Genomic DNA, 27,500 nt, shown 5'->3' with positions numbered 1-27,500 from the left:
AGTTTCAATATTGTTTAACTCCTGGTAGTCAATAGGTAGTCAAGGACTACATGTGGCCACTGCTCTTACTTACTAAATAATTGAAATCATCAGGCAGAACTGGTCTTGCCTACTGAGTTATGTGCTAGTAGACTATTAGGTACTCTGTAGAATTATTCCGAGTACTAATTTCTCTTTAAAAATTGAAACTAAAGTAACTATTGATATATTTAAAAGCCTTCTAAGACACAACAATCCTGATTCTTCCAGGTGAGGAAAAATGGGGGAATGTTGTGAATTTCTTGAATTCATGTCAGCTTGTAGTGGAGAGCTATGGGTTTCAGTATTATATAAAAAGCTGTAATTTTTAATCAATGGGGTTGTAGTAGCAGAATGATGTTACAGAAAAAGGACATTGAACTTAAATTACAATGCATATTAGAAAGAGCATTAATGAAACAAACAGCTAAAATGTGTTTATTCCAGAATCAACCAAAGTTTCATAAATTTTGCTCATTTGAAGAATTGTATGCAGGGTCTCCTACAGAAACAAACAACAAAAAGATATCAACAAAATAAACAATGTTAATTCAAGCATGTTACAACTGCATCATAGATAGAAAAACGAAATACTGTGGTTTGAATAAACACAAGTGTGCGTGAAAAATTCAGGAAAATTTCCTGAAGAATAAAAGTATCTAAACAAGAAATAACAGTCTAATCAACAAGAATCTTGGTTGATACTGCTTTCCTTTTTTGTTTTACAACTTTAATGGTCTTCAATATCTGTTAGGTAATTACAAAATAATTGTAGAAGTGAAAAAATAGAAATATGTATGCCTTTTGTTCATTTTTTACATTTTGCCAAAAGAAAGTAAAATGGTTTGATTGTGTGGAAAATCCAAAAACATTCCTGAACATTTTGTCTAAAACAAAAAAGGTCTCATCAGGAGGTGCTGTGTTCAAACTTTCATTAGAATGTCACTGAAACTGCATCTATTTGTGGGGATCAGTGGATTGGACATTTGTGTGTTCATCAACTATGTCATTTAAGTAACTTTAAGAAGATTTTCCTCCATAAGATCAGTTGACATATGTGATACATCCTGGTCCAAAGTGCTGCCACAAGTGCAGGATATGGTTGTGAAGAACTCTTGGGTGACTATTTGAGGACAGTAATATCTTGCAACTTTTTCACCATTTTCAGCTTTGATAGTGATGTTTGCTTTTGTGAAGCAACTTGTCAGATTTCATCACCTCAAGGTTGCATTTTGTGTTTTATCTTGCAAATGCAAATTAAACTTCTCTACATCAGTTGCAATGATACCTCCAAGTAGGGCTGTTATGGTCTTCTCTTTTGGAATTTTGGATATCAACCACACTTGTGGATTTGTGGTGAAGAGCAACATCATCACAAGTGTCTATTTTGGTGGACTTGTTTGAATTGAGGTACTTCCTGTTCTAATAGTTGACCTTCAGTTCTTGAAAGTACAAGGAGGTGCCAATAATCACTTGGACAAAGTGTGAGGTTGATTGCATCAGTTTCATCTGTGACAATAAGTTGTAGCTGGTAAGAGTGTGTGCATGAGAGCATCAGACTGTCATGTTACATGCCACCCCAAAACTCCAAATGACCAACTGGTTTCTGTGTTTTTGTTATGTCTAGAGGGAGAAAGAGCACTTCCTCATGTTTTTCTAGGTTTTCACCCAGAGAGTGTTTCAAAATAGGTAGGATGTATGAGGCTCTCACTGCAAGGGAAAAATTGGCCTCTCTAACCTCTGACAGGATTACAAGGTGAGAACGGCACCCCAAGGAAATGAATGATCTAGAAGACCAATGTCTGCCCGCAAGTTCATTGTAAGGATAAGATGTGCCCCTTTTGCAAGGAAGACAAGTTCTAATCCTGACATTTCATCAGCACTTATCTTTTTAGCTGCCTCAGTTGAGTGTTGTGCGTTAACCCCTGCTGTTGGTGGTTGGAGAGAAGGTAATTTTTGAAAGTTGTAGTTTGCAACTTCTTTGCTGTAATACGGTCTAATTGCATTTTCAAATTCAGTGATATTTTGTGCTATTAATGGTTGAGAAGTTAAGAGAAGGTTCTAGTCATCTTTTTAGCAATCTCCTATGCACAATTGGTTCCATAAATCTTTTAATGTACCTTGTTCTGGGTTGGATCCTTTTACTGTCTGTTTCATTTAGTTTATAAACAATGTTAAACATGAAATAGGCTAAATGACCTTATTCTTGTCGAGTACTGGAGGGCATAGAGTGATAAAGAGACTTATTTGCTACCAAATTGACTTTCCACTGAAGAGTTGATTGGTTAAACCAGTAGGTTGCCTGCACTGTCGGTCAACCCAGGAAACTATTTTTGGCCTCACATTGAGTATTCATCAATTATAACATAGCTTATTTCTTTTAGGATATTTTGTAGTCTAATGAGGCTTTGCCCAGTTAAATATTTGTTGCCTTTTGCACTGTCAGGAAGTTTTAATAGTGAATGGATAGTACAACCATCTATGCTAAATGCAGCTTTGCCAGTTGTGGCTGACACTGCACATTATTGTTGAAGTAGGTTTTTAACAGTATTAATGTGGTAGCTTTTTCCTGTTCCACCACCACCAATAATTATAAGCAATAATGGATCCTTTGGATAAGGCTGCTCTGAATGCCCCTTGATAATATCTTAAGCATGCTTCTGCATATCACTATATTTAGATATATAGATATCTATATTTTGTTCTGTCCTAGTTGTTGAAGTGAAGGACTCTTTGTTGGTTTTAATCCATGAAGACATTTCTCTTATTTGAATTTCTTGATATTTCAGTCTGTCTGATTGGCAGTTATAATGCAAGTCAACAATTTGTTGTAGTTGTAACGTATTCGCTAAGACGGATGACGGAACACCAGAGCACTCAAACACAACGTAAGCAGAGTGTACATCAACAAGCGAAGAGCGCCCAAAACATGCCGGATCCCGGATGTAAACTAAACTGTATAAATTAACTTAACATGCATAAATTTACATCGTTACTTCTCCCTTCATTATTCGAAAGACGAAAGAGTAGAGAAAGAAAAACGTGAATTGTTTCCTATAATGATTGTTCGAAGAACATAAACGACATAGAAAAAGTGTCAGCATGCATAGTCACTGAGGTATGCTGGTCTTCGTAGGACTCTTCCCCGGGAGCTGCATCTTTCAGGACTTGGTATGTCATCAGGTGGAGTGCCTGGTGCTGCTTGTGGCTTGGCCACCTCTTGGGGCATTGATTCAGCTACTGGTGGTACCTGTTCAACGTTGGTCAGGGGTAGGGGACCAGGATCGAAGCTAGATACCTCAATGTCAGGAAGTGATTGTTTTGGAACTTCAGCTGTGAGACACAGGTGTCGGCGGTTCCAGCGATACACCCTTCCGTCGTTAGTAATTACTTGGTAGGAACGTACACCAACTTGTTTGTCAACCGTTGCTTGTGTCCATTGATGCCTATACTTGGGTGGATGGATACGAACGGTGCTCCCTGGTTCAAGTGGCCGGAGTTCTTTAGTGCCATTGTTGTAATAGAAGGCTTGTTTGTTCTTCTGAGCATGAAGAAGCTGGGAAGTGGTGTCAAATTCAGGTTGTGTCAGGAGTCTGCCAGCAGTAGGCAGGAGTGTTTTGGTACTGCGGCCAAAGAGACGCTGCGCTGGAGATGTTCCTAGTCCTTCAGTGGGGGCGTTGCGGAAGTCAAGGAATCCCAAGTAAGGGTCACTGCCAGCCTCTAAGGCCTTAAGCATGATTCGCTGCGCAGTCTTTACCGCGTTTTCCGCTTTGCCATTTGACTGCGGGTAAGTGGGAGAGCTTGTAACATGATCAAACTCATATAAGTCTTTGAACTTCTTAAACTCCTGCGAGCTGGACTGGGGGCCATTATCGCTTACTATCTTGTCCGGAATTCCATGTCTGGCCATATGAGGCTTGAGCTTTTCAATTACTTCTTTCGATGTCTTAGTAACAAGCTTGTCAACCTCAAAGAAATTTGAGTAATAGTCAGTAGTGACAAGGTAGTCCTGGCCCCGGAGCTCAAAGAGGTCAACAGCAAGGATTTGCCACGGTCTTGATGGTACTGGGTGTGAGATCATGGGCTCCCTCTGCTGCCCTTGGTGGTATGTATTGCAGACTGCACACTGGGAGACATATTCTTCAATCTCCTTGTACATGCCAGGCCAGTAGAAAGCTTCCCTTGCTCGTCTCTGGCATGCCTGTACTCCCAGATGACTGGAGTGTCGCTTCCTTTTGAGCTCAGCTCTCATTTGGAATGGTATGACAACACGGTCTCCCTTGAAAATAACTCCGTTTTGAAGTGTGAGCTCTTCTTTGAAAGGAAAGTACTCTTGAACTTCCGTTGGGAGACGGAGCTTACTTTCTGGCCAGCCTTGTTTAATGACGCTAGCGAGGGTCTTGAGAATAGCATCTTCTTGAGTAAGGTTTTGGATTTGACAGAGGGTTTCATCTTTCACTGGCAGATACTGTAGCATGTTTACTTGCTCTGCTTCTATCTCTGTTGGCGACCTTGTTTCTGAGACTGTCATGACGTCTTCCTGATCCTCAGGGGCTTCTTTAAGCGACAGATACGCACGACTCAGGGGATCAGCCATAAGCAGGGAGGGTCCCCTTTTGTAAGAAACTTCAAACTCGTAGCGTTGGAGTCTAAGAAGCATGCGTTGTAGCCTTTTTGGTGCGCTTAGGAGGCTTTTCTTGAAGATCGCTTCCAAAGGCTTGTGGTCAGATTCAACCAGCACTTTCCTACCATACAGGTAGGTTTCAAACTTCTCCATTGCGAATACTATGGCCAATAGCTCCTTTTCGATTTGTGCATACTGGACCTCTGTGGGGGTCAGGCACCTGGACGCATATGTGACTGGATGTCCATCTTGCATTAGACATGCTCCCAGGCCATGCATAGAGGCATCGCACTGTAGTGTGGGCGTGGCACCTGGGTTGAAGTACTTTAGGACTGGAGTTGTAGAAAGGATCCTCTTCGTCTCTTCCAGGGCTGCACCATGAACTTGGTCATCCCAAAGGAACTCGTTGTCGTTCTTAGTGAGCTCACGTAGGGGAGTCGTGATCTCTGAAAGTCTCGGGGCAAACTTTTGCAGGTAGTTAGTCATCCCTAAGAGGCATTGGATGCTCTGTTTGTCAGTTGGTGTTGGCATCTCTCTGATTGCCTTGACTTTCTCAGGGTCAGGTTGTAGTCCGTCAGCGGAGAGCACATGGCCCATGTACGCGACTTCCTTAAGCCTTAGCTGCAGCTTTTCCCTGTTCAGCTTTACGCCTTTATCTCGGCAGCGTTGGAGAAGAGCAATGAGTTTTTCATCATGGTCTCTTACCGCTTCATCATCATCAGCTCCGCATCCAAATACGAGGATGTCATCAGCGATCGCTTTGCATCCGTTCAGTCCTGCTAATGCCTGATCCAGTCTTCGCTGGAATTCTTCAGGGGCTGGTGAGATGCCGAATGGCATTCGGAGCCATCTGTATCTTCCCCACAGAGTACCAAATGTGGTTGCATAGCTGCTCTCCTCGTCCAAGGACATGCGCCAGAACCCATTTTTGGCATCTAACACAGTAAAGCACCTCGCATTTGAGAGCTCAGGAAGGACATCTTCGATTGTCGGCAGCGGGTAGTGATTGCGTTTAAGGGCTTGGTTAAGTGGTTTGGGGTCCACACACAGTCGGACATTGCCATTTTTCTTCAAAGTGACTACAGTTGCTGATATCCAGGAGGTTGGAACATTTACTGGTGTGATGATGTTAAGGCCTTCCAAACGATCCAGTTCCTCTTTTAGCTTTTCTTTAATGGCGATTGGCACCTTTCTTGTTGGGAGTTGAACTGGCGGTACATTCGGGTCAATTTCAAGGTGGAGATCACCTTCTAACTTTCCTTCTCCCCTGAATACATCAGCTTGTTCTTTGAGGATAGATTCTGCTGTAAGTGGTGTTTTGCTCTGCGAAGGCTCTTCAGACTGAATAGACATGATGTTTTGTCGGACCACAGAGATGAGTTGCATTTGCTCACTGGCTCGTAAGCCAAGCAGAGGATTGCCTTTTCCTTTTACAACTACAAATTCCACACTGTATTTTCTTCCATTTCTGGGATTCACAACTTGGACACGTTTCTTGCCAATCGGCTTCTCCTCAGTTTTGTTGTACATAACAAGAGTTACGTCCGCATTGTCCAGCAGGGATAGGCTGCCTTCACCATATACTTCTTTGAAAGACTCTTCAGGTAAGATGTTCACTGTTGCACCAGTGTCCAGTTGGAATGGGACTCTATGACCATTTAATAGCATTACCGCAAGCAGTTTGTCTTTACGATCAGGATTTTCCACCGCACAGACGTGCTCCTTGACATCAACACAGGCGACATATTCGTCAAAGTCAGAATCCTCCACTGCATTTACTGGCTTGCGGACGTGTCTCGGTGTGGGAGGTTTAGAGGATGTGGCCGAACTGGGTGGAGGCGGTTTGTTTTTGCAGGCCACCGCAAAGTGGTTTGGAATGCCACAATTAGAGCAAGTCTTCCCCCATGCAGGACATTTAAGCTTGTTCCAGACATGCGTTTTGGCGCAGAACTTGCAGCGAATTTCTCTAGGTTTCTTTTCATGAGACTGACTAATGGCGCTGACTTCCTCCTGATTAATTTCTTTCAGTTGTTGGCTTGAGGTCTCATAGGATCTACAGATATCAATGCATTCCTTCAATGTGAGTTTGGAGACTTGTAGGAGCTTCTTGCGAGCTTGATTGTCTCTTACTGCGATGCCAATCCTGAATGATCAGTTGTATCAAACGATCTAGGAGCAAGCTAAGATCTGATAAGAACATCCATTCTTCATGTGCAGGAAGTTCTTGTGTGGTTTCTTGAGCAATTGTGTCATCATCACTGTAATTTTGAGCATTTTGTAACTTGTCATGCTGGTTACGAACATTTTTTTCAGCATAAGGAGTTTCCAGAAATTCTTTCCATTTTGTGACATATTTCATCATTACCTGGCTGATCACCCCAAGCATTGTCTTGGGTTGTCTGCCAGGGTTTATATGTAAGCAGTTGATATTTACAGTAAAGTGAAGAATTTGACCTTTTCTAATTCAAAGAATAAACTGGGAAAACTCAAAGTGAGGACTTTCTGTTGGTGACTACCACTGAAACTTCCTGTGGGTGACTGAGGGTGTCAGTTTGTTGTTAACAGTTTTATATTTGGTTGTAAAATTAAGAAATTTAAAGTCATAATATGAGGAATACTTTCAATGTACATAGCACACTTAGCATAAACATCTAGAAGTGAATCATTTGTTCCAACATTTCTCTCAGTAGAATTTGTTTGAATTTTGTGAGAACCATCCAAACTAATGCTAACTACATTAAATGATGAGCTGAGTACTTTTAATGGCAACAAGTGGTGCATAGTCTCTTGTGCAGAAAAGTACCTTTGTCCAAGTGACTTCATTATCATGTTCTTTATAAGTTTAATGTCTAATGCAATTATTACAGTTACGAACAACTCTTAAACTCTGTATTTGGGAAGCCAATTCAGAGGCATTTACCTTCTTACCAGTTTTCTTCCATGTCCAGAACATGTCTAACAGATAATTCTTTGCTTTCTGAGAAAAGGCAACTGCTTTTGAACAGGTCTGGATAGTAGCAGATATGTCACAAGTTTAAGGAAATATACGACACTTTTTAAAAACATGTTTTGACAGTTCTTCTGTCATCTTCAGTTCCAATTTCTATAAAGTTGAATTTAAAGTGTATAACGATTGAATGTGAATAGCTTCTTTGATTTTAAGTTGGAGAGTTGCAGAAGGGTCATCTAAGATGCTAAAACACTCATCAGATTATAGAGTGAGATTGTTGAGAAATGTCTGAAAATGTGAGAGGTCCTATCACTGACCAAGCGCTCACATGTGTGGATAAAAGGTGAGATTAAACATTTCCACAGCAGGGCAACACAACTGTAAGACAATTCTTCTGATTTCCTTATGTGCATATTTTTAAGGCTTTCTCAGCTGTGTTGTTGATTGTGCAATTTGGTGGGATGTTAAATGTGAGCAGAGCGTCCATGTTAGCAATCAGGTGCAGAGGGTAGTTGTGTTTTTTGTGGTGATTTATGATGAAGTGATGAAACAGTGCAAACTTCTCCCCAGAATCGTCAGGAAGTCATTGTGCCAATATGGTTTTCTGCTGAAGTGAAAGGCCATTCTACTTCATGAATCCCTGGCACCAGTGATTGCTGCCTTTAGACACTCCAACAGGAATGTTGTATTTCTCCTCTTTGGCAAGCCTAAGTGCTTTCATTCAAACAAAGGAAAGAAGGATAGCTAAGCCATTCTTTCTCCTCTCTGTAATCTGTGCCAACAGATCAATCTCCAACTCCAACCACACAGCTTGCTTTCCACAGTTTGCACGTTTGAGCAGAGATATCTTCTGTAAATCCTCTTTACTTCTTTGCCACAGCCTGACATGGCTCTCTGACACACCAAATTTATGTTTGGCAGCATGGTTTCCATTTTGTCTAACAAACTCGACAATTTGTAGCTTGTCAGAGACTGTGTTGCCCTGACATTTCTCAGTGGTAAGGTTTGTTGCCACATTGTAGTTCTTGTCTCTCTAGATTGATGGTGAGAAATCATGATGTTTATCTCTTCAGCTGTTTGTTATATAGTCAACTAAATTTATTTGTGGATCTAACTTGAAAATTTTTTATTGGTAAATGATTTTACTTAAGTTAACAAAGACCAATTACAACAGAGCTTGTTTCAGTCTTCCTTTTGTTTTTGTCACTGTATGCCAATTAGGAGGCACATGTCAAACAATAAGATCTGTGTGTAATATGCACCAAAATTTTGAAAGTTATTTTTCCAAAAAAATGTGTGTATCATGCAGGTAAATACAGTATGCAGTTAAAATAGCCCTGTGGCAAATCTTCAATGTTCAAAGCCCCAGGAAATACCATTAACATGTACCTCCAATTTTTTTCTTAGCATATTTTAGTTTTCTTCCTCTTCAAGGAAATTTTGAATGTCAGTGTCTGTAAGTGATACAAATTTTTAAATGATTTAGCAGATGTAAAGCGAGAAATGACCATGGATTGTGAATGGTGAAGGTTTTGCTTTTCATTCATCAACCTGGAAGAGTAGCGCAAAAGACAAGTGACATGTCAGCAGCTGATTTGTGATGACACATCAAAAACGTTATCTTTTCAACTCAAAATACTTTTTATTTATGAAGCAGAAGCAGTGGTAGTAGTAGTATTAGTAGGTTGAAAATTGATAACTCCTAATATATAGCTGCATAATTGCATAACTTTAAGACTTCTAAAAAGAAGTCTGCACCAAGTGCGACTGATGGTAAACCAACTAAGCAAAGTGATCATCTGTTAATAAACTGGCTTTAGATAAAAGAGGATGGTGAAATAACAAATGAAAGAGCCAATTGTCTTTTTTATGATAGAGTATGAAACAAAATGATATATAGAAAAAATTGGGCCAATCAAACAGAAACCACTTACATCTGATTTTAGCTCTGGGTGGTGAAGAACAAGGAAAAATGCCTGGATTCTCCAAATATGCCTGATGACTCTAGCAACTCCTATGCTTTGTGACTTGCAAAACTAGGAGCACAAGCTAGTGAAAGACTATCCTAATTATTGAAACAATGATACGCTAGCTGAAAAACAGAAATTAACAATTATTGAAATCAAAAAAACAATTATGGAATGGAAAGGATAAAAGTCTCAATCTATGCACAAGACAGAGCTTCTCTGAATGCCTCTTTGGTTGGCATCGTAGCCCCTGAATCCAAAGATTTGCCTGCTTTCTTGTTATGTCTGCAAGAAGAATTAGATCTTTAATCAGGGTGTGTGGGAGGCTTGCAACTCAGAGTTCATGCTTCATGTTTGCATTTTAGAAATATCCCAAATCTTGGTATTAAAATGAGTTTGAGCAGGTAAGTTGTTGTTTGAAGATCTACAGATGATTTCCTTTTCTTCACTTAGAGGTTTGCTCTCTGAAAATCACAGGTGAGAATGTTGTTTAGTACATTATGTGATGTTGTTTGCTGATTATCTTTAATGAGTGGGGAATAGTCAGTGTCATCATTGTTGGTGATGGATGTGGATTGTTGTGAAGGCCTTTGAGGGATGCTTTTTTTGCTTGTCAGTTCTGTGAATTTGACTTGTTTTTTGACTCTTTTGTAACATTGAATAAGGCATAAAGCATACTGAAACCTGGAGAAGGCATAATAAGTGAATAAAAACACAGCTGTGTTAATATCTCCTCTGCAAATTTTTCTAATGTACGATGAATGAGAAGAATAATGTTGAATGGTCAAGATTAAGAGCAGATTGTTCTGTGCTAACTGACCAGCATTGCCAAGATAATGACATATGCTCATTGGACCACAGAATTATGGCTGTTGCCATTATACTTTGGTTTCTGTATATTTTGGACAGTCAGGCTGCTTCCCTGATTTTTTTCATCATGGTTGCCAGTGTGTTGATGCCTATTGGCCTTTGCTTAAACCACACCATCTTCAACACTGAAACTTGCCTGGCTACAGGAAAAAATGCACTGCATCTCTGGTTAATCTTTTTACAATAAAGCTTTATGGCTTTGCAGCCACTGTATTGGTCTGCAGTTTGTACATCTTTCTTTTCCTTACTGGACTTGTCATTGGCACTGCCTGGATGATTTTTTGAAGCTTGATTATGGTTGCAAACTTTTGCCCAGTTGCATAGTTGCCAAACTTAAAGTTCTTGGTTGTCAGACCTCTCTGTCCCTCACAGCCTTTCCAGAGAGAGAAAAGGACAATAGGTAAGCAGACATTTCTCAAGGGAAAGTGATGAAAAATGGGTTAAGATATCTCTAGCTTTGAGGTTTTTGAGGTGCTTAGGGTTGTGGGTTATGTTTTCCATTCCGCTTTGTCTAAAATTGAAAAGTTGTGTTTATCCAGAAGAGCTGAGATATCTTTCAATTCTTTATCTGGATCCAAGCAAGGTGGATTTAATGTGTGGCTCCCCTTTTGTGCTTCACTGCAAAATTGCCCCAGGTTGTGGTCCAGCTGGCCAATCTTCATGTTTTTGAGTGGTGTTTGTATAGCTTTCTTTGAGCAACAGGCTGAAACTGAACAGGAGAATGACTGATAAAAATTGATCTCTGTTACTTTCTGTATTTGATTTAAAAAAAAAAGGCCTTTAGGAAAGAAACTTTGCATAACTCACTCACTACAGTTTTTGTTGCCAAAAGCATTTAAATGGCTTCCCATACCAGAGCAGTTTTATTATCTCAAACTGCTGGTATTTATTATTCATTTAGAAAGGTTGATATAGACTCGTTTTTTGTTTTCTTGGTTTTCTCCACGTTTCTTAGTTCGACCAGCTGATCAACCTCCTGCCCATTGAAATTGGCAAGTCTGAAACTCTTACCTGTGGGCTCGTCATAAAAATTAAGTTTTAAATTGACTTGCATCAAAATTAATTTGTATTAAAAGAAGCATCCTCCACAGAGAAGTTTTATCTCTTTGTGGAGATCTCCAAACTGTTTAAAACATGCACTCAACTTCACACATTCCTCATTGACCAGGTTTGTTTATAAAAGCTGCTAGAGGCAGAAGATTGGTTGTTATAAAAATGGATCTCACAAATCTCTTGAGTTATTGAATGCTGTGAGGTGCATTTTTGTCTCTGATGTCAAACATCAAAGAAGCTATCAGTAATAGTTATCACTAAAGCTGCCCTTGCATGCAGAATGCTGGTAATAGGTTGGATATTGTTGTTAGAAAAAGATACTGTCATGAAAAGAAAAAGAATGTAATATTATTTTGTAAAATTAAAGAGTATGGTGAAGGTAATTTTAGAAATACGGAAACTCTCAGATGGATTGGGGTTACTCTAGTGTGTTGGATTGAGACGTTTTATGAACACAACAGTGAAATACAAATTTTTATCGATGAACTGAAACAAAGGAGTAGGGAAAATGTGAAACATTTACTTTAATAAAGCGAAAAATAATTTATACATGATGAGGAAAACAATGTGATACTCTTATAACAGTATAAAATGGGTATTGGGAATGGACTTTGGTAACATTCTTAAGTAATGTTATGCATTAATTTAAAATTTTGGTTATATTTTTTGTGTTCTACACCACAACGACACTTGCAATGGATATGACCATTATTTCACCTCTTTTACTGAAGTTTTGGTGTTTTATCACATTGTGTTACACAGCCTTAGTTGTGCATTGTGTCAATCCTTGTACCAGGTTGGTTTCATCTGTGTTTTCCTGTGCCTGAGACTCTCCATCAGTATGATTTGTCATAGAGATGATTAGTTTTTTGTCTTAGAAAGCTGAAAATCGACATGTCTGAAAGGAAGTATTTTTTTTCTTCTAGAGGGGTGGTATCTTCTCCATAAACATAGATGCCTTTCTTAAAGAAATCACTGACAACCTTTGGAAAGGTAGTTGCATGAAATTGGTTGGTGTTCTTTCTAAGGGTGAAACCAATATTCATTTTAATACAACAGTGGTGTTGCACATCTATTACTATATAATCTAACCAACAGAAAAACTCTGCAATCCTACAAACTCAACTACCTTATAAAACAAAGAATGATATTCTTAACAAGCAGCAACTCCAATAAATACCACATAATGTGTTCCGGAACATTTCAAAAGAACCAGTGTAGTAGTATTACATAATAACTGCGTGACTTGATGAAATGTTGAAGAAAGTTCTTTGGTACACATATCAGCATGACTAAGCAGTATGGAGATTTCTAGAAGCTTATATTAACAACAACAATTACTTATAACACAACAGCTTGAGAACCTGTGGAGTCGTATGATAATAGTAATTTTATTTCACTTTTTCCTCTCCAAAAGAGATGGTACATAATGTAAACAAAAAACTCAATACCTCTCTCAAACATAAGTACATTTTGTAGGTCACTCCGATCTGCCTTTGGATCTAGAAATACTAAAAAATAGGCAGTCAATGACAGCATATATCTAGGAGATTATATATAGTTTATAGACTTGTGTAGGCTAATTCTTAATCAAAGACTAGTTTCTTGTATAGGGGGAGCAGATATGATAAAATGGAATAACCCAATTGTAACCAGAAGCAATTAATCATATAATATATTATGTTAACTAAATAGCAACTCCACAACTGTTCAGGAAAGCTGAATTGTAACTTTAATACTTAATTTCAAACAGCAACATAGCAACTTTTAAATTGTATTTCAAACACAGCAACTTTAACATTGCATTTCGAACTTATACCATGTTCACACCATCAAAATATGTCTAATTAAACAGAGTTTAAGGAAACCATGTTTAATTAAACATGGTTAACTGATCAACCCGCTCACAGCAAACAACAAGAACTGACAACAATGCAGCCTCATGTTCATGCTCGGCCTTGCACTCATGTAAGTGTAATTGACGTGAAATGTTACAACATCATACAGCCACAACATGTAAAATGTAAGCAAAATGGTGGATGGGCGAAATATTGTGCTTTTGTGTTGGAAAACACAGAGAGAAGAAAGCCGAAAAAATGCGGAAAGTTGTCCAAAGCTTGCCAGGAGACAACTCTACAGATACTTCCAATGCAGATGTCTTGTATCATCTGTATTGTTGTTGACGCACTAGCTATTTCAAAGAGCCCCAAGCTTACCTTGAGTTTGGAGTGAAAGCAGGTCTCCATCCCCAAGTAGTGGCCGCTCTTGATGGTTGCCATGTGCCTGTCATTGTACCTCTCCAAAGTCCGGAAGATTATGTGAATTGAAAAGGATTCCAGGCAGTAACATTACAGGGATTGGTTGACAGCAATTATTGTTTTGTTGACAGTTTTGTTGGATGGCCGGCAAAAGTTCACAATGCACGCTTATTTAAAAATTTACCCCTGTTTTCCCACTGCTGTGGGAGGACTTTCCTACCACTTCAATTATCTTGAGTCATATCAGGTGTGAGAGTTCCACCCTTGATAGTTGGAGACTCCACATCAGTGACTGGCTAATGAAGTGGTCTACAGTAATGGGAACTTAATGGAGAACAAGTGAATTTCAACAAGATCCCCAACATGACAAGAGTAGTGGTTGAGAATGCCTATGGAAGGCTAAAGGGTAGGTTCAGAAGCATTGCAAAGAGGGTGGACCTCAATGTTGAGACTGTTTGTCTTGTCATTGCTGCTTGTTGTGTGTTACACAACTTCTGTAAAGTCATGGGTGAGAACTTAAATGAGGAGTGGCTGCAAGATGTGCAGCTCCATCTTAGTGTTTTCCCAGTCGACCCAAACCAAGGACAAAACAGGAATGCCGTAGCCATCAGAGAAGCTAATCACCCGCGTTACCATGAAACAGGAGGAGTGTGTGCTGTATAATTAACAGGCCAACCGTACGAAAGAAAATCGATCACAATGTTATCATGATAATTGGAAAGCAGTGTTCTCCAGTTCAAAAGCAAGAGCGAAGTAGAAACCAAAACCTTGGCACCGAAGGCATTTGGCTGCTGGAGACGAGAAGCAATTAAATGTCGAACAACTGCTGAATTTTTAAAATGTTCATGTCCGTTTCCGTTCCGGGTCAAAGAGGTCGCTGAGGAAATTTCGTCTGGAATTACTCGGCCTAGTTGTCATTGGGGTGGGATTGGTGTGCGACGTTTTGAGCAATGAAGCATCGGGTGATCCGCCTTGCACACTCGACAGCGGTGATGTTCTTTGTAATTAACTTCATCTTGCGGATCGCAATCACGAGCCAGTGTAATTCCAGGTTTTACAAGCTTTTTTAACTGTGGGTGGAACCGCCTGTTGCCGATCACCCAAGGATGCGTTGGTAGAGGATTGACGCGGGTTGTCAATTCGCTGTCGTGTATTTTGTAAATCTGAATGGCGAAAAAAGGTTGTGGCTTGATCTTGGGTAGACTTAAAATCCTGCCATTCCAAACGACGCTGTTCGACCTGTTTGGCGATAAATTTATGAAAACCACGAACGCTAATCCACGAATAACTAATTGCTTTAGTGAGTAGTAACTCGAGATGGGCTAACATGGCATCCTTTAGCGAAGAATCATAGGTTTTGATCATAATGAAGAAACCCGAAACAAACTCGGGCAGTTCTAACTTATCATATTCACCTTGAATGGACGGAACAAAATCCTGTGGCCAGTCGATGTTGCGCTTGGTGCGTCCTGGCACAATAGCATCTCTGGCGTCTTGCGTGGAGAGATCTGCGAACGAATTTTCGAGAGGGCGTTCCTGGCGGCTCATGGCAAGTACTTTCACCTCCAGCTCCAACTTTTCCTTTTGTAGTTTGATCAACTGAAGCTGCTGGTCGAATGAAAGAGAAGGATTGGTATCGGCGTCAGGAACGAATGGCGGTGAAGAAGCTCCAGGTACTGTAACTGGTCTGGTTTTTGATTTAGACGATCTAGCTTCTGACTTGGTAGACTGTTCGAAGAGAACGGGGTCAACGGGATTGCTCTGCTCCAGAGTGAGAGCGTCATGAAACAGCGAGTCCGTTGGAAAATCGTACACGAAGTCTGGATCAGACACCTTCTTGGAGCGGCGTTTTGGACGTGCGCCTGCGGAGAGTGCCATTAGAAACGAAAGAGTTTGGAGAAAAGAACGTGAAGGAATAAGAGATTACGCCTCGTCTCCGGATCTGACAAAAGATGAGACGCTAGGCCACGCACTAGATTATAAAGGAAATTCGATATCTCTATCACTAGTTAATTAACCATCATTAATCAATGATTACTCAATTACTGTGTGAATAGAATCCCATGCAGACATTCTTTTGGCTCATCATGCAATCTCTCCTGACCTGTTCAATAAGAGATTGTGAGCCAAAAGGAATGTCTGCTTAAGAGACTAAAAAGCAAAACAAAACAACAACTTTATTGACTAACATGAACTACTGTGCAGACCTGTTTTAAATTTTGCTTATAAAGTTGTTGTAGCTAGAAATTCTATGGTCATGCAAGTTTAATTAAAGAAAGATTTTAGCTATTACATGTACTATGTGAATCCAAAATTCATGAACACTTCAATATTTTTTGACTTTGACATTTTAATTGTGTATTTACCAATCACATGCGAGATAAAACCACAAAAAAATGCAAGCTATACAGTTTGAGCAATAAGTAACAGCAAATTAATTAACATTATAATTCAGATGCCATGAAATTAACTATAAGAAATATAATTTAAAGGAATGAACGTTTCAAAATTGCTCATAAGCTATTCTAATTTTTTTAACAGCTTGCACAAAATGTCAATACCGAAATGGAAAGTGATGCAGGTACTTGCTTGGTTTTACTTGTGAAGAACCTGCGCCTGTTTCAGGAGAAACTCTTGATCCTACTTTCTTTGTTTCTCTGCTCTTTCCTCCTCTCACCTCTCTCTTGCTGCTTCAGGTTCAAGGAGGCTCTTGTCAGCACTTGCTGATACTCCGCAAAGGACTCAAACACTTTATCAAACTTTGCAAATACATCAGAAGTGGTTTTCCTCTTTTTATTTGCCTTTAAGATGGCCAACTAATGGGGTACTGACTTCTTTGTTTCATCGGATTCCGTTGTACCTGAAGGAACAACATGGCAACCGCCAAAACTTCAATTGGTTGCATAAACATTATAGCCAAGAGAGAATTTAAAAAATCTCACAGTTTGCACATTTGATGATGTTAAGTATGTCAATACAAACAAAGCAACTACAATAACAGAAATTGATGACATTCATAACATAAACATTGACATTGTAGAATTAGAACATAACATTGTTAAAGGACAGTGTACTGGAAGTGATGTAAAAAGGAAGACATACTGTACTTTAAGCAACAAAAATCTACCTATAGAGCAAGATGAAGAATACATTAACCAATACATTAACCTGTACTAATAAACAATGCAATATGACTACATTAACATCCATGTTGAATGATGATTATAGCTCATCTTAACCACAGAAAAAACATTTAGAGTTTTTTTTAGACATAGAGGATGACGAAAATCAATTGCAAACAACATGCAGTGATTCTGTGAAAGAATTCACTGAAAAGGAGAAACTTAGTGTGCTCACTCTCTCATACATTGCCAAACAAAAATTAAATGACTTTGCCTCTGTTGACCTCTTGGATCTCTTGAAGCTACTTGTCCTAGAGGATAACAATCTGCATTCTTTGACCTGAACTCAAAGTAAAGGAGTACTTGGTAACTTTTTCACTAACATCTATGATTATTCTGGGTAGATTTTTTCCATCTTTGCAAAAGATGACGATTTTTATCAATGTAGCACAATTGATGGTGAAGAAAAACAATGCACGGGATTACACTATGGTGGAAATTTACAAAGTCCAGCTAAGAAGCAGAGAAACCTTTATTAATAATGTTGACTTCAATAACAACACCATTGGTTATGATAATTGCAAGTTTATTATGTACTAAATGGTTAAGAATATATGAAAGTCATTATTATGTACTTTTGTTAAACCATGATAGTTATTTCAATCTGTGCCCAATTGCAATAATTAATGATTAATTGATGATAAAATATAGTTTGAAAACAATGTCTGAACCGTTGCAGATCATCATGACAATCCAACTCAGGGTTGCTACTAAGATTTCAAGTTACTAGGTATATGTAGTTGGTAGTTGGGGAACTGAACAGCCAGGGAGTCCTTTTGGTCTCATTTTCCTTTTGTTTCCTACAAAAAATAACCAATGGTTATGCTTATAGTAACAGGAGGAAATCCCCAGCCCCTGGCAATTAGTGACAGCCCTGAAAACTAGTCTGTTTGTGTTATAAAAGTGCATTTGATAGTTTTTGGCGAGCAATAAACAGACGAAATGGCGACCTTTGTTGCTAAGAATAGTGGTGGGGTGAAAAAGAAGCCAATGATAATCTTAAAAGAGTTTTTTTTTCGTTTTAGTTTCAACAAGCGGCGCCAGCGACTGGCAGGCATGCAAGGATTCACACTGAAATAACAGAACAACCTTCGTTTTTCATAAAATTGTAATTTGCAATCCTTGAACTTGAAAACAATCCGAAGATTCATTGAAAATATCACTTACTGCGAAGCGCTCGGAGATTACAGATGTTCAAAAGCTTTTTCTGTTATGGCGTGAGATTGAGGACAAAATTGATCATTACTGGGATACCTGTGGTAGCCCAGTCATAAAATGCCTTTGTTTTTTTGTCGTCTTTTTTTTTTTTTTTTTTTTTTTTTTTTTTTTTTTTTTTTTTTTTTTTCCTCCGCTACAAAATGGAAAAATTGCGCAATAGTACCCAGAGGTCACTGGGCCCTCAACACCATGACAACTAACTGTGATCCAATGAGGTGTTCACATGCTGATCACGCGTGTTATCTTGATGATGATTGACGTTGTCATGCACAGACAGGGCCGGGTCACATGACGAACACGAGATTTTACTTATAAAACTCTTTGGTCAGTTGTTTTGTATTTCAACGTATTTGGATTGCGATTTCCTGGAGCATTATAGCGCAAACGCGCAAAATACTTACAGACGCATATACAAGTCGTATTAATCGCGGCTAATCCACACTGAAAGATGTTATTGAGCGGTAATTTTGGAACGGATTGAGTCGCGAACGCTTGAAAGCCATTAAAGCCTTGAATGCCTTGTATGCTAAGTATGCCAATGTCTTAGTTGAAAAGCGTTCACTTGTTGTAAAAAGCAAAATCTGAAATCTGAAACCAAACTGCATATACTCTATACAATCTATTGAACAACGCTACTACCGTGAGACTGAAGAACATAACTATATGGGATGCAAACTGCTTGTGAAGAAAGACATGTTGGATTCACTTGATGGCAAGGAACGTAGCTACGATAACAGTACGAATGGTTTAATTTCACGATCAGAAAGGTGAATCTTATGTTTGTTTTTATTAATAGTTGTATGGATATTCTTTTTTAATAAATACGTGATCCAAAACCCTGTGTTTTTTTGTGTATAATGTTGTTATGTTAAATATTGTTTACGCAATTGTCTTGTCACAAGCGGCCCAAGCTCACGTCTCGAGAAAAAGCCAACGATTAATTCATGAACGCGTCACGCGTTGTGTGACTCGGTGTTAAGTTACGAGAGGAACTGCACGTTATAAGGAATAGTACAGGGAACGAAGTACGGTCGATTTACAACGATACATATTTCGAAATATGAACATTTTTCTCGTAAAATCAATAAAACTTACTCATACCCTGTGTATCCGTTGTATTTTCTGGCGATTTCTGCCGTTTTAAGCTTGCTTTACCATCACTGTTGTTCACATCATCTACTTTTATTACGTTGATAAAATCTGTACAGACATCACACCAACCAACTCGCACGCAAAGTAAGAAGACTTTATTAAAGGCTTGAAATAATATTGCGATCGATTTTCATCAAGAAATGGGCCAGGAATATTCCACAATAGTGCAAATAATCGTGAAGGCGGATTGCAGAAAAGCGATTGCGTGACGCTTGGTAAGCTGTAAGATGGCATGTTATTATATACCAGACGTAAAAACTCTTCAGATTCTTAGTCTGCATTTTGTACCCACTCTGCAGTCTGCAGTCTATATTTTGTATCCGGTCTGCTGTCTGCATTTTGTACAAACAGGTATCCGTGGCACCAATACAGTTTATTTTTGGTTACATTTATTGCAAAACACACATAATCTACCACAAAATACCTGTGAGTGAGGTAATTCGACATTTTCGTTCTTTCCCACATAAATATTCTTCTCTCCTTTTGAAAGAATGTAGACATCACTCACAATGTTTCAAGTAATCCACCCACCCTACAAAAAAGGAACTCTTGCACGCATAGCATGCCTATGTTTTGAAATAGGTGTATGCCCTTGGCCAGACTTGAGCGCACTATTTCAGTATACTAATCCGACACCCGTAGTATCACTACACTTGATTCCAAGGATCCAGTGCCATCCAGGTATCCCAGTTACCCTGCTCACAGGGTCTAGTTACGTTTCGTCGCGTGTGTTTTTCCTGTGTGAAGCAACAAAAGATGCCGGCGACTGACGAAATTACAAGTTAACACGAAAATCAAATAACACCTAAAAAACCAATTTTAGCTACCGATTTTCAGTGAATTTTTAAAGAACAATTTTCTTTTAAGTTTCAAGACAATTTGAAGTTTTAACATACATACAACGTACTAAAATGCGAAAGTTACACACCACAAAATTGATAAATAGGCCTGAAATGAAATTCTATCTTGTTATTGATTATACGTTGCCTAGAACGTGATTTAAATCTACCCAGGCGGAGATCCAAAATGACGGTGGCAGGCTTGGCTTAGTTATATCACTCAAAACTCGTTCTCGTTTGTCTCATTTGATAAAGAGAAATCGTAAATGTTTTCATTAAGACAGTTGCCTTGATTTTCTAATATTTACAACGAAAGACAGTAAATTTCACTTTTCACCCACATTTACTTCCAACCTTTTCTTTTGAACCAGAAACAAAACACATGACATCATCCACCTTGTCAAATGTAATAGCATGATCATTTCAATTGTAATGCCTTCTTATCCCAACGTTACTTTGTTTCTTTGTTACATTAGCGAATACTGAACTACTTCTCGTACTCTAGATATGACAATCAACCACAAAATTCCCTAAACCAGATAACATTAAACATAATGAAGTAAATGGTTTGAACCCAGGAGTATCAGTAGTTCGTGTAGCGTGATCGTCCGGGTGAGTGTAGTTCTGAAAAGAACTGTTGTTGGTGACTGACGTTTCGACTATCTGTGCGATAGTCATCTTCAGAGTCAAGTGAGGAGTAGTTGTCCGTCAATGATGTTATAAAGTCTGGTCTGTTGAACGTGATTGGTCTGTTTAGCCGTGATGTGATTGGCTGGAAGACTCGTGTAGAGTTTGTTAACAGTCATTGGTCGGTTTCGGTCCGTCTGTTGTTTGTCGGTCTGTTTGTCGGTTTGTTCACGTCGTTAATGAGTCGTTTGTAAGGTGCTGGTAATTGTTGACATCTGTTGAGAGGCGTCTGTTCTAAGTTAGTGAACCAGCTTTCCAGAGTCAGTCGTTGAAAATAGTTTGTACTGTAGGTTAAGCATTTAGCAGAGTCCCAGTCGATTCTGTGATTAGTTTGTCGGTGATGTTCAGAAATGTGATTGTTTACATCGCCATTTCTAGTTGCTTTTTTTGTGTTCAGTTAGTCGCGTGTTAAGGTTTCTACCAGTCTCACCAATGTAGGAGGCCTGGCAGTCGGAGCATTCGATCTTATAAATCGTTCCCCGTCTGTTGTTGGGTTCGTCTTTGTCTTTAACGTTGGTCAGCAAATGTCATAAAGTAGTAATAGGCCTGTGAGCTACGCGAATGTTGTAAGGTTGTAGGATCCGCGCGACAGCCTCAGAAGTGCCTTTGATGTAGGGTATAGCAGCTGTAGTCGTGATAAATGTGGAGTCCCTGTTAGTTTCTGTAGTGTCGGTCACTCTGTGAGTGTTTCGTCTAATGAAGTCAGTGTTGTAGTTGTTTTTGTCAAAAACACGGTCAAGGTACTTGTTTTCGTCAGATTAACTGTCCGGTGTGTTGCAAACAAGTTGCGCTCGTCTTGTCAATGTCTTGATAGTCGTAGCTTTGTGGGAAGTCGGGTTGTAGGATGATTCGTCAAGAAGTCTGTCGGTATGCGTCGGTTTTCTGTATATTGTTGTTCGTAGTTCGTTGTTGTTTCGGCCTACCAAACAGTCGAGAAAAGGAAGCTTGCCGTCTTCTTCGATCTCCCTGGTAAACTGAATGTCGGTGTTTTGTTCGTTAAGGTGATTGTGAAAAGCGTCAATTTCGTCTTTGTGTACGGCGGTAAATGTGTCGTCAACGTAGCGTAACCAAAGCGGTATGGTGTGTCGGTAAGTTGGAAGGGCGCGTTCCTCGATGTTTTGCATCACAATTTCTGCGACAACAACGGAGACCGGCGACCCCATAGCTGTTCCGTGCAACTGCTTGTAGTGTTTCCCGTTGTACTGAAAGTAAGTCGATGTAAGGCAGAGGTTAAGTAGGTCCATAATGTCTTCTGTCGGTAATGGTAGTGCATCAGTAGACTGTTGGATGGCGGTTTCAGTACACTGTAGAGCCAATTGAAGTGGAATACTGGTGAACAGTGATTTCACATCAAAAGACACAAGTTTGTAGTCGTCAGGTATCTGTACGTCTTTGATAGCGTCAATAAAGTTCTCAGTTGATTGTAGTTTACGTCTCGATTTGTCAGTCAGTGGTTGCAGTATCGTCGTAAGGTATTTCGACAGTTGGTACGTCGGGGACCCACAGAATGAGACTATAGGTCGCATAGGTATCCCAGGTTTGTGTAGTTTCGGTAGTCCGTAAAGTTTAGGTGGTTGTGGTACAGAGCACCTCAGCCGGTAGTAGCGTTGAGTGTCAAAGGCTTCAGTCTTTTTGAGCGTAAGTAGTTTGTTGTTGAGTTTGCGTTGTAGTGCTGGCGTCGGGTCACGTTTAAGTAATTCGTAAGTTTGTTTGTCGTTAACAAGTGCGTCCATTTTGTCATAGTAGTCAGTCTTGTCCATAACAACAGTAACACGTCCTTTGTCGGCTGGTAGTATAACAATGTTCTTGTCGTTTTTCAGTCGTTTCAGTGCTTGTTGTTCGTCTTTGGTTAAGTTGCTGTCAGTTATAGAGGCTGATTGTATCGTGGAAGCAATTCTACTTCTGATGTTGTCCAACAATTACCAGCACCTTACAAACGACTCATAAACGACGTGAACAAACCGACAAACAGACCGACAAGCAACAGACGGACCGAAACCGACCAATGACTGTTAACAAACTCTACACGAGTCTTCCAGCCAATCACATCACGGCTAAACAGACCAATCACGTTCAACAGACCAGACTTTATAACATCATTGACTGACAACTACTCCTCACTTGACTCTGAAGATGACTATCGCACAGATAGTCGAAACGTCAGTCACCAACAACAGTTCTTTTCAGAACTACACTCACCCGGACGATCACACTACACGAACTATTAAACATAATCTAAAAAATCATGTGTCAATTCACGAGTTTGCTCACAGAGCACTTTGATTATCTTATCAGAAGGGTGAAGGAACTGAGGGTTCAACAAATTAGATTCTATTGTACAAAGCTACAACAACATTGTCATTAACAAGGAAGAGGTTATATGGTTACAGAATTGCACAGTTATAGTTGTATACATCATCACCTGCTTTTGTCTCTTTTTGAAGGGCTGTGCATTCAGGTGAAGATTGATTCATTATCGTGGAATCCTTAAACTGAACACGTGGATGATGAAACAGTTCATGGTTCCTTCTGGTTTTGCCATTGTACTTGAATGACTTGTTGCATCCAGGGAATCTGCAGGGAAATCTTCCTTTAGCAGTAAGTTCTTGCTGCTGCAAAATGTCTATCTCTTCTTCAGTTTTTAGTTTTTGTATTTGTTCTTCTGACTGGAAAATGAAAGAATCAACCTCCTTTTCAGAGATGCCATAAAGGTACTCAAGTTTTTGGGCTTTTCTCAATTTCTCCATGTCTTCTGGCAGGGGGTAGTGTTCTGGGGCACTTGATTTTTCAGGAAATCCCAACACTGTCATGCAGCTGTGATAACATTGTGACAGGAAAATGACATGGAGAAAGTCCCCATTTGCTCTGAAAGAAGAATGAGGATCACCAGTTACATTCCTCCAGTTGATAAGGGTGCGGTCTGGAAAAAGGGTGCCGAGATCTGTATAATACAATTTTGCAATAGTCGAAGTGTGGCTCAATCAGGGCTTGATTTATTAGAAGCAAAGTTGCTTGAGATACAAGGTGCCATATTCGTTTTATAGCCCCAATGCCAGAAGGGACTTTCTTTGTTAGTTTATCAATGTGACTACCTCAATTGAGTTTGTTATCAATGGTCACTCCAAGTGATTTTGCGGTGGTGACCTGTCTAGCTTGACTGTCATAAATTGTTATCGTCAGAGAAACTCCAAGAGTACTTAATCTCTGCCTCGAACCGATGAGCATAAACTTGGTTTTAGTCATATTTAGAGTACGTTTGTTCGCTCTCAACCAATTGAGAACATTTCCTAAGTCTTGAATTAAAGAGAACTGAAGATTGTCTACACAATCACCCCAGATGTTAGGTGGTTGTAGTCAGCGTACATTCATGGTTCACAAATGGAGAAACAATTCAGATGATCATTGATATATAACAGTAATAGCAGTGGCCCAAGAATCATGCTCTAGGGGACTCCACGAGTTAACTAACGGTTATTAGATAAGGACCCATTAATGGAACACATTTGTGTTCAATTCTCTAAGTATGACTTACACCATTTAGACGTTTTTCCACATATGCCGTAGTGGCTTAACTTGGATAGGAGGATCTTGTGATCAACTGTGTTGAAGGCCTTTTTTAACGACACTAATTTCCGCTTTGTATCAGGTGGATTAAATTACAAGCATTAAGTGTGAAAGAGGAGAATCATTCATCGCATCATATACTTCAGACATGGCTTTGGCATGGAGCGTAATGCAAACAACTATTAAGAATAATTACCGTGAAAGACGCAGTAATTAAACTAGTCTTTTAGCAGACAAAAACAAAATGGTCGTCACAATTAATCTACACAGAAAGTGTCTACAACTCTCTTCCAATGTGTTCTAGAAAATCTGGCTACAAATCCAATAATTTAGTAACGCTTACCTATTTTTTTGTCCTCTTTGTTTTGACTCATCCTTCTCCTGCTTTTCCACCCGCTTTTCCATCCACTTTCTTTCTTTTCTTGCTTACAGTAATCTGTTTGTGTAGTAGCAGAGGGTAATGATTATAACCTGGTAATGTTCATATCATTTTTAAGAAAAACATTCGTTATTATCAAAGCCACAATTCTGTTATCTGCATCTTAGATGTATGTGTTCGTAAGAGTCAAGACCAGTATGGCACTGGTTACTATATAGATTAATTCGATATTTAAATTTGATTCATTTTATTATTTCATTGTATCTTTGTGCGGCCTGTGCTGCCTAAAATTTGGCAACATACTGTTGCACACAAGAGGTGCCCTGGGTGTTTATTCTTTGTTATCGTTGAGCGGTTATAGTTACCTCGACTTCTCTTTCTTCTCTTGATACGAGTCTACTCAACTCCACAGATGTAGACTGTGTTGTGGCAACTTGGCTAAAAGTATTTGCCAGGGCATCCAAGTCCTATTTTTGAGCTCTGTCTGGCTGCTGATGGCGATCCTCTGTCTCATTATGAACTCTCTCCGCCATACCATTTTTGAGTCTTGCAATTTCATGGCATATTTTGGGAGGTCCATTTCACGCCTGTCAAGGGACATGCCATCAAAATTGTTTGGTTTGACAAGCTTGGGACCTCCTCTTGATATGGTCAAGATGAGACGTATTCCACCATCAGGCAGCCAGACAGGTGAGGTGGACCACTTCTTGTAAAACAGCTTGAGTTACCGTTGTCATTTTGGATCTTGAAAACGTGTTAGTGGATGTGGCCTGATATGTTATTCATGGAGTTCTCCATCCACGCTTTGACCTTGAATATAGATGATAATTCCTCCACTAATACAAAAGGGGTGTATGATATTTTAATCTGATTCGTCAGTACCTCTAACGTATGGGCATCGTTATTGGCAAGTCTTCTTGCTACGCATGAAAACATCTGATTGATGTTTTCATGTGTATGACCAACCACTAAGAAAGATATTTTGATCTGTCAAAACACAGTGCAGCCGAGAGTGTTATGTCTTTACCACATGGTGACGTCCTCTGTGATTCATTACGAAAGAGATGCACAGCAAAATGGAATCTTTTTCTTTTACGTAGTAAGGGGCAAAACAATATGCACACTAATGTTAGGCTCTGGATAAAGGCAACTTGTGGTCCATCGGCTAAACTTACCGATCTCTTAATGAGCAACAGAGTCTCCAGCATGATGTTGATGGTCAAATTAGAATCATGGGGGTACTCGCATAAATCAAGAAACGCATGGGCTTCTTGTTTCTGGTTGACAAGAACACCTGTGAGATGCATTTTTAGTTTCCATGCACCTTCGTCTACCTGATGAGAATGTGTGACAATGAAATGCAATTATGTTAAAACATCCAATGATGAATTGATGTTCACACCTTATAGCGTAAGCCAAATCCCTATGCAGGTACATGCAAGTATGGTGAGAGTTGTGCCAATGTGATCTAGTGCAGCGTTGATGTTTGTGTGGAACAACCCAACATCTACCGGGTATGTTTTGTCAATGTCAACTTTTTTGCAATGAAGACCCTATAACTGAAGCATTTAAAATTCGGAAACATTCCAATATTATATTCACTACATGTTCAAGTTGGATAGATTTTACCTTTGTACTTGTAGTAAAATGTGACAAGTAGTGTTTTGCTTGGTCCATGCCATCAATGATAAGGGACTAGTACTTGTTTGGGTTCACTCTTGCTTTAATGTTGTTTGTAGTACTTGTTCCTTTCTGTCCTTAAGAAATATGAAAATGATTTGATATGGATGCACTGTTCATATTTAATTGTTGAGATTTTAATTCACAGGGCAAGGTGTGGCTTGGTCTGTTGGTGTTGTAGTTAATGTTAAACTGTTTTTGTTTCATTCTTAAGCATACTAAGGGAAGTATTCGAACAAGCCCTGTGTGAAATAGGTTAAGTACAATTTTATCCCAAATCAACCACTGAAAGAAGATCAGGGAATCGTGAAGAATTACGACACCTTTTGTCGAGATTAATTGTGACAACCATTTTGTTTTTATGTCTTCTAAAAGCAACTTACAACTAGTTTAATTACTGCATCTTTCACGGTAATTATTCTTAATAGTTGTTTGGATTATGCTTTATACCAAAGCTGGGTCTGAAATGTAAGAAGTGATGAATGATTCTCCTCTTTTTTGCTTAATGCTGGTACTTTAATCCATCTGATATAAAGCGGAAATTAGTGTCACTCTGTAATCCGACTGTTGACGATGCCGAAAAATATAACAATTATGGTTACATAGGGTTGAATAGTTGCACGATTTACAACCTTCCCATTCATGTCTTTTAGTACAATATTTCTTAGTCTTTGAAAAGTTTTGTTTACTTTTCTGGTGATCGGTCATGTTTTGACAGCAAGCTTTGTGATTGGTCACCATGGATGCTCTCTGTGTCAGGAGTGTGTTCAATCAGTAAGAACTAAAGAGTCATAAAGAAAAATAAAAAATGTTTGGTCATTAAAAAAATACAGAAATGATGTCTGGGATACAGGCCGTTTTTGTTGCCTGTAAATCAGTTTCGGTTCAAAAACTACTACATTTTACCGTTGGATCGCCATCTCGAAATGAACATCTGAGCAAATCGGCATCTAATTGCAAAATCTTGGGAATGTTTCACTTAGAAAAATCGAACATGGTTTTTCCATTCTGATAGATCGTTTTCTGTATTGCTCTTAAATGACCCATTTTGAAAACACA

General features: G+C 39.2%; 1 protein-coding gene and 1 pseudogene across 1 annotated transcript; both read right to left on the bottom strand.

Annotated features, from left to right (window-relative positions):
• Positions 1 to 2,268: 2,268 nt before the first annotated feature.
• On the bottom strand, positions 2,269 to 13,761 carry LOC131795819 (uncharacterized; annotated as a pseudogene).
• A 3,887-nt stretch (positions 13,762 to 17,648) lies between these two features.
• LOC136284182 (uncharacterized) lies at positions 17,649 to 24,061 on the bottom strand. The gene is made up of 3 exons (XM_066174001.1): positions 24,034 to 24,061; positions 23,241 to 23,759; positions 17,649 to 17,722 (listed from the first exon to the last, which is right to left on the bottom strand). Exons 1-3 carry the CDS (start codon positions 24,059 to 24,061, stop codon positions 17,649 to 17,651), a joined length of 621 nt encoding a protein of 206 aa, XP_066030098.1.
• Positions 24,062 to 27,500: the final 3,439 nt, after the last annotated feature.

The sequence above is a fragment of the Pocillopora verrucosa genome, chromosome 11 (assembly GCF_036669915.1).
Source record: "Pocillopora verrucosa isolate sample1 chromosome 11, ASM3666991v2, whole genome shotgun sequence".
Lineage (NCBI taxonomy): Eukaryota > Metazoa > Cnidaria > Anthozoa > Scleractinia > Pocilloporidae > Pocillopora > Pocillopora verrucosa.
Note: the sequence above shows the minus strand (reverse complement) of the source record. Positions and strands in the feature narration are given on the sequence as shown.

What these genes read in the sequence shown, in the direction of transcription:
- LOC136284182 (XM_066174001.1), bottom strand. Translation starts at nt 24,061, where the DNA reads ATGACTAAAACCAAGTTTATGCTCATCG. An exon ending in AACCAAGTTTATGCTCATCG is followed by an intron (nt 23,760 to 24,033) that starts GTTCGAGGCAGA and finishes TGTATTATACAG; the next exon opens with ATCTCGGCACCCTTTTTCCA. An exon ending in TCAAAAAGAGACAAAAGCAG is followed by an intron (nt 17,723 to 23,240) that starts GTGATGATGTAT and finishes TATTTTTTGTAG; the next exon opens with GAAACAAAAGGAAAATGAGA.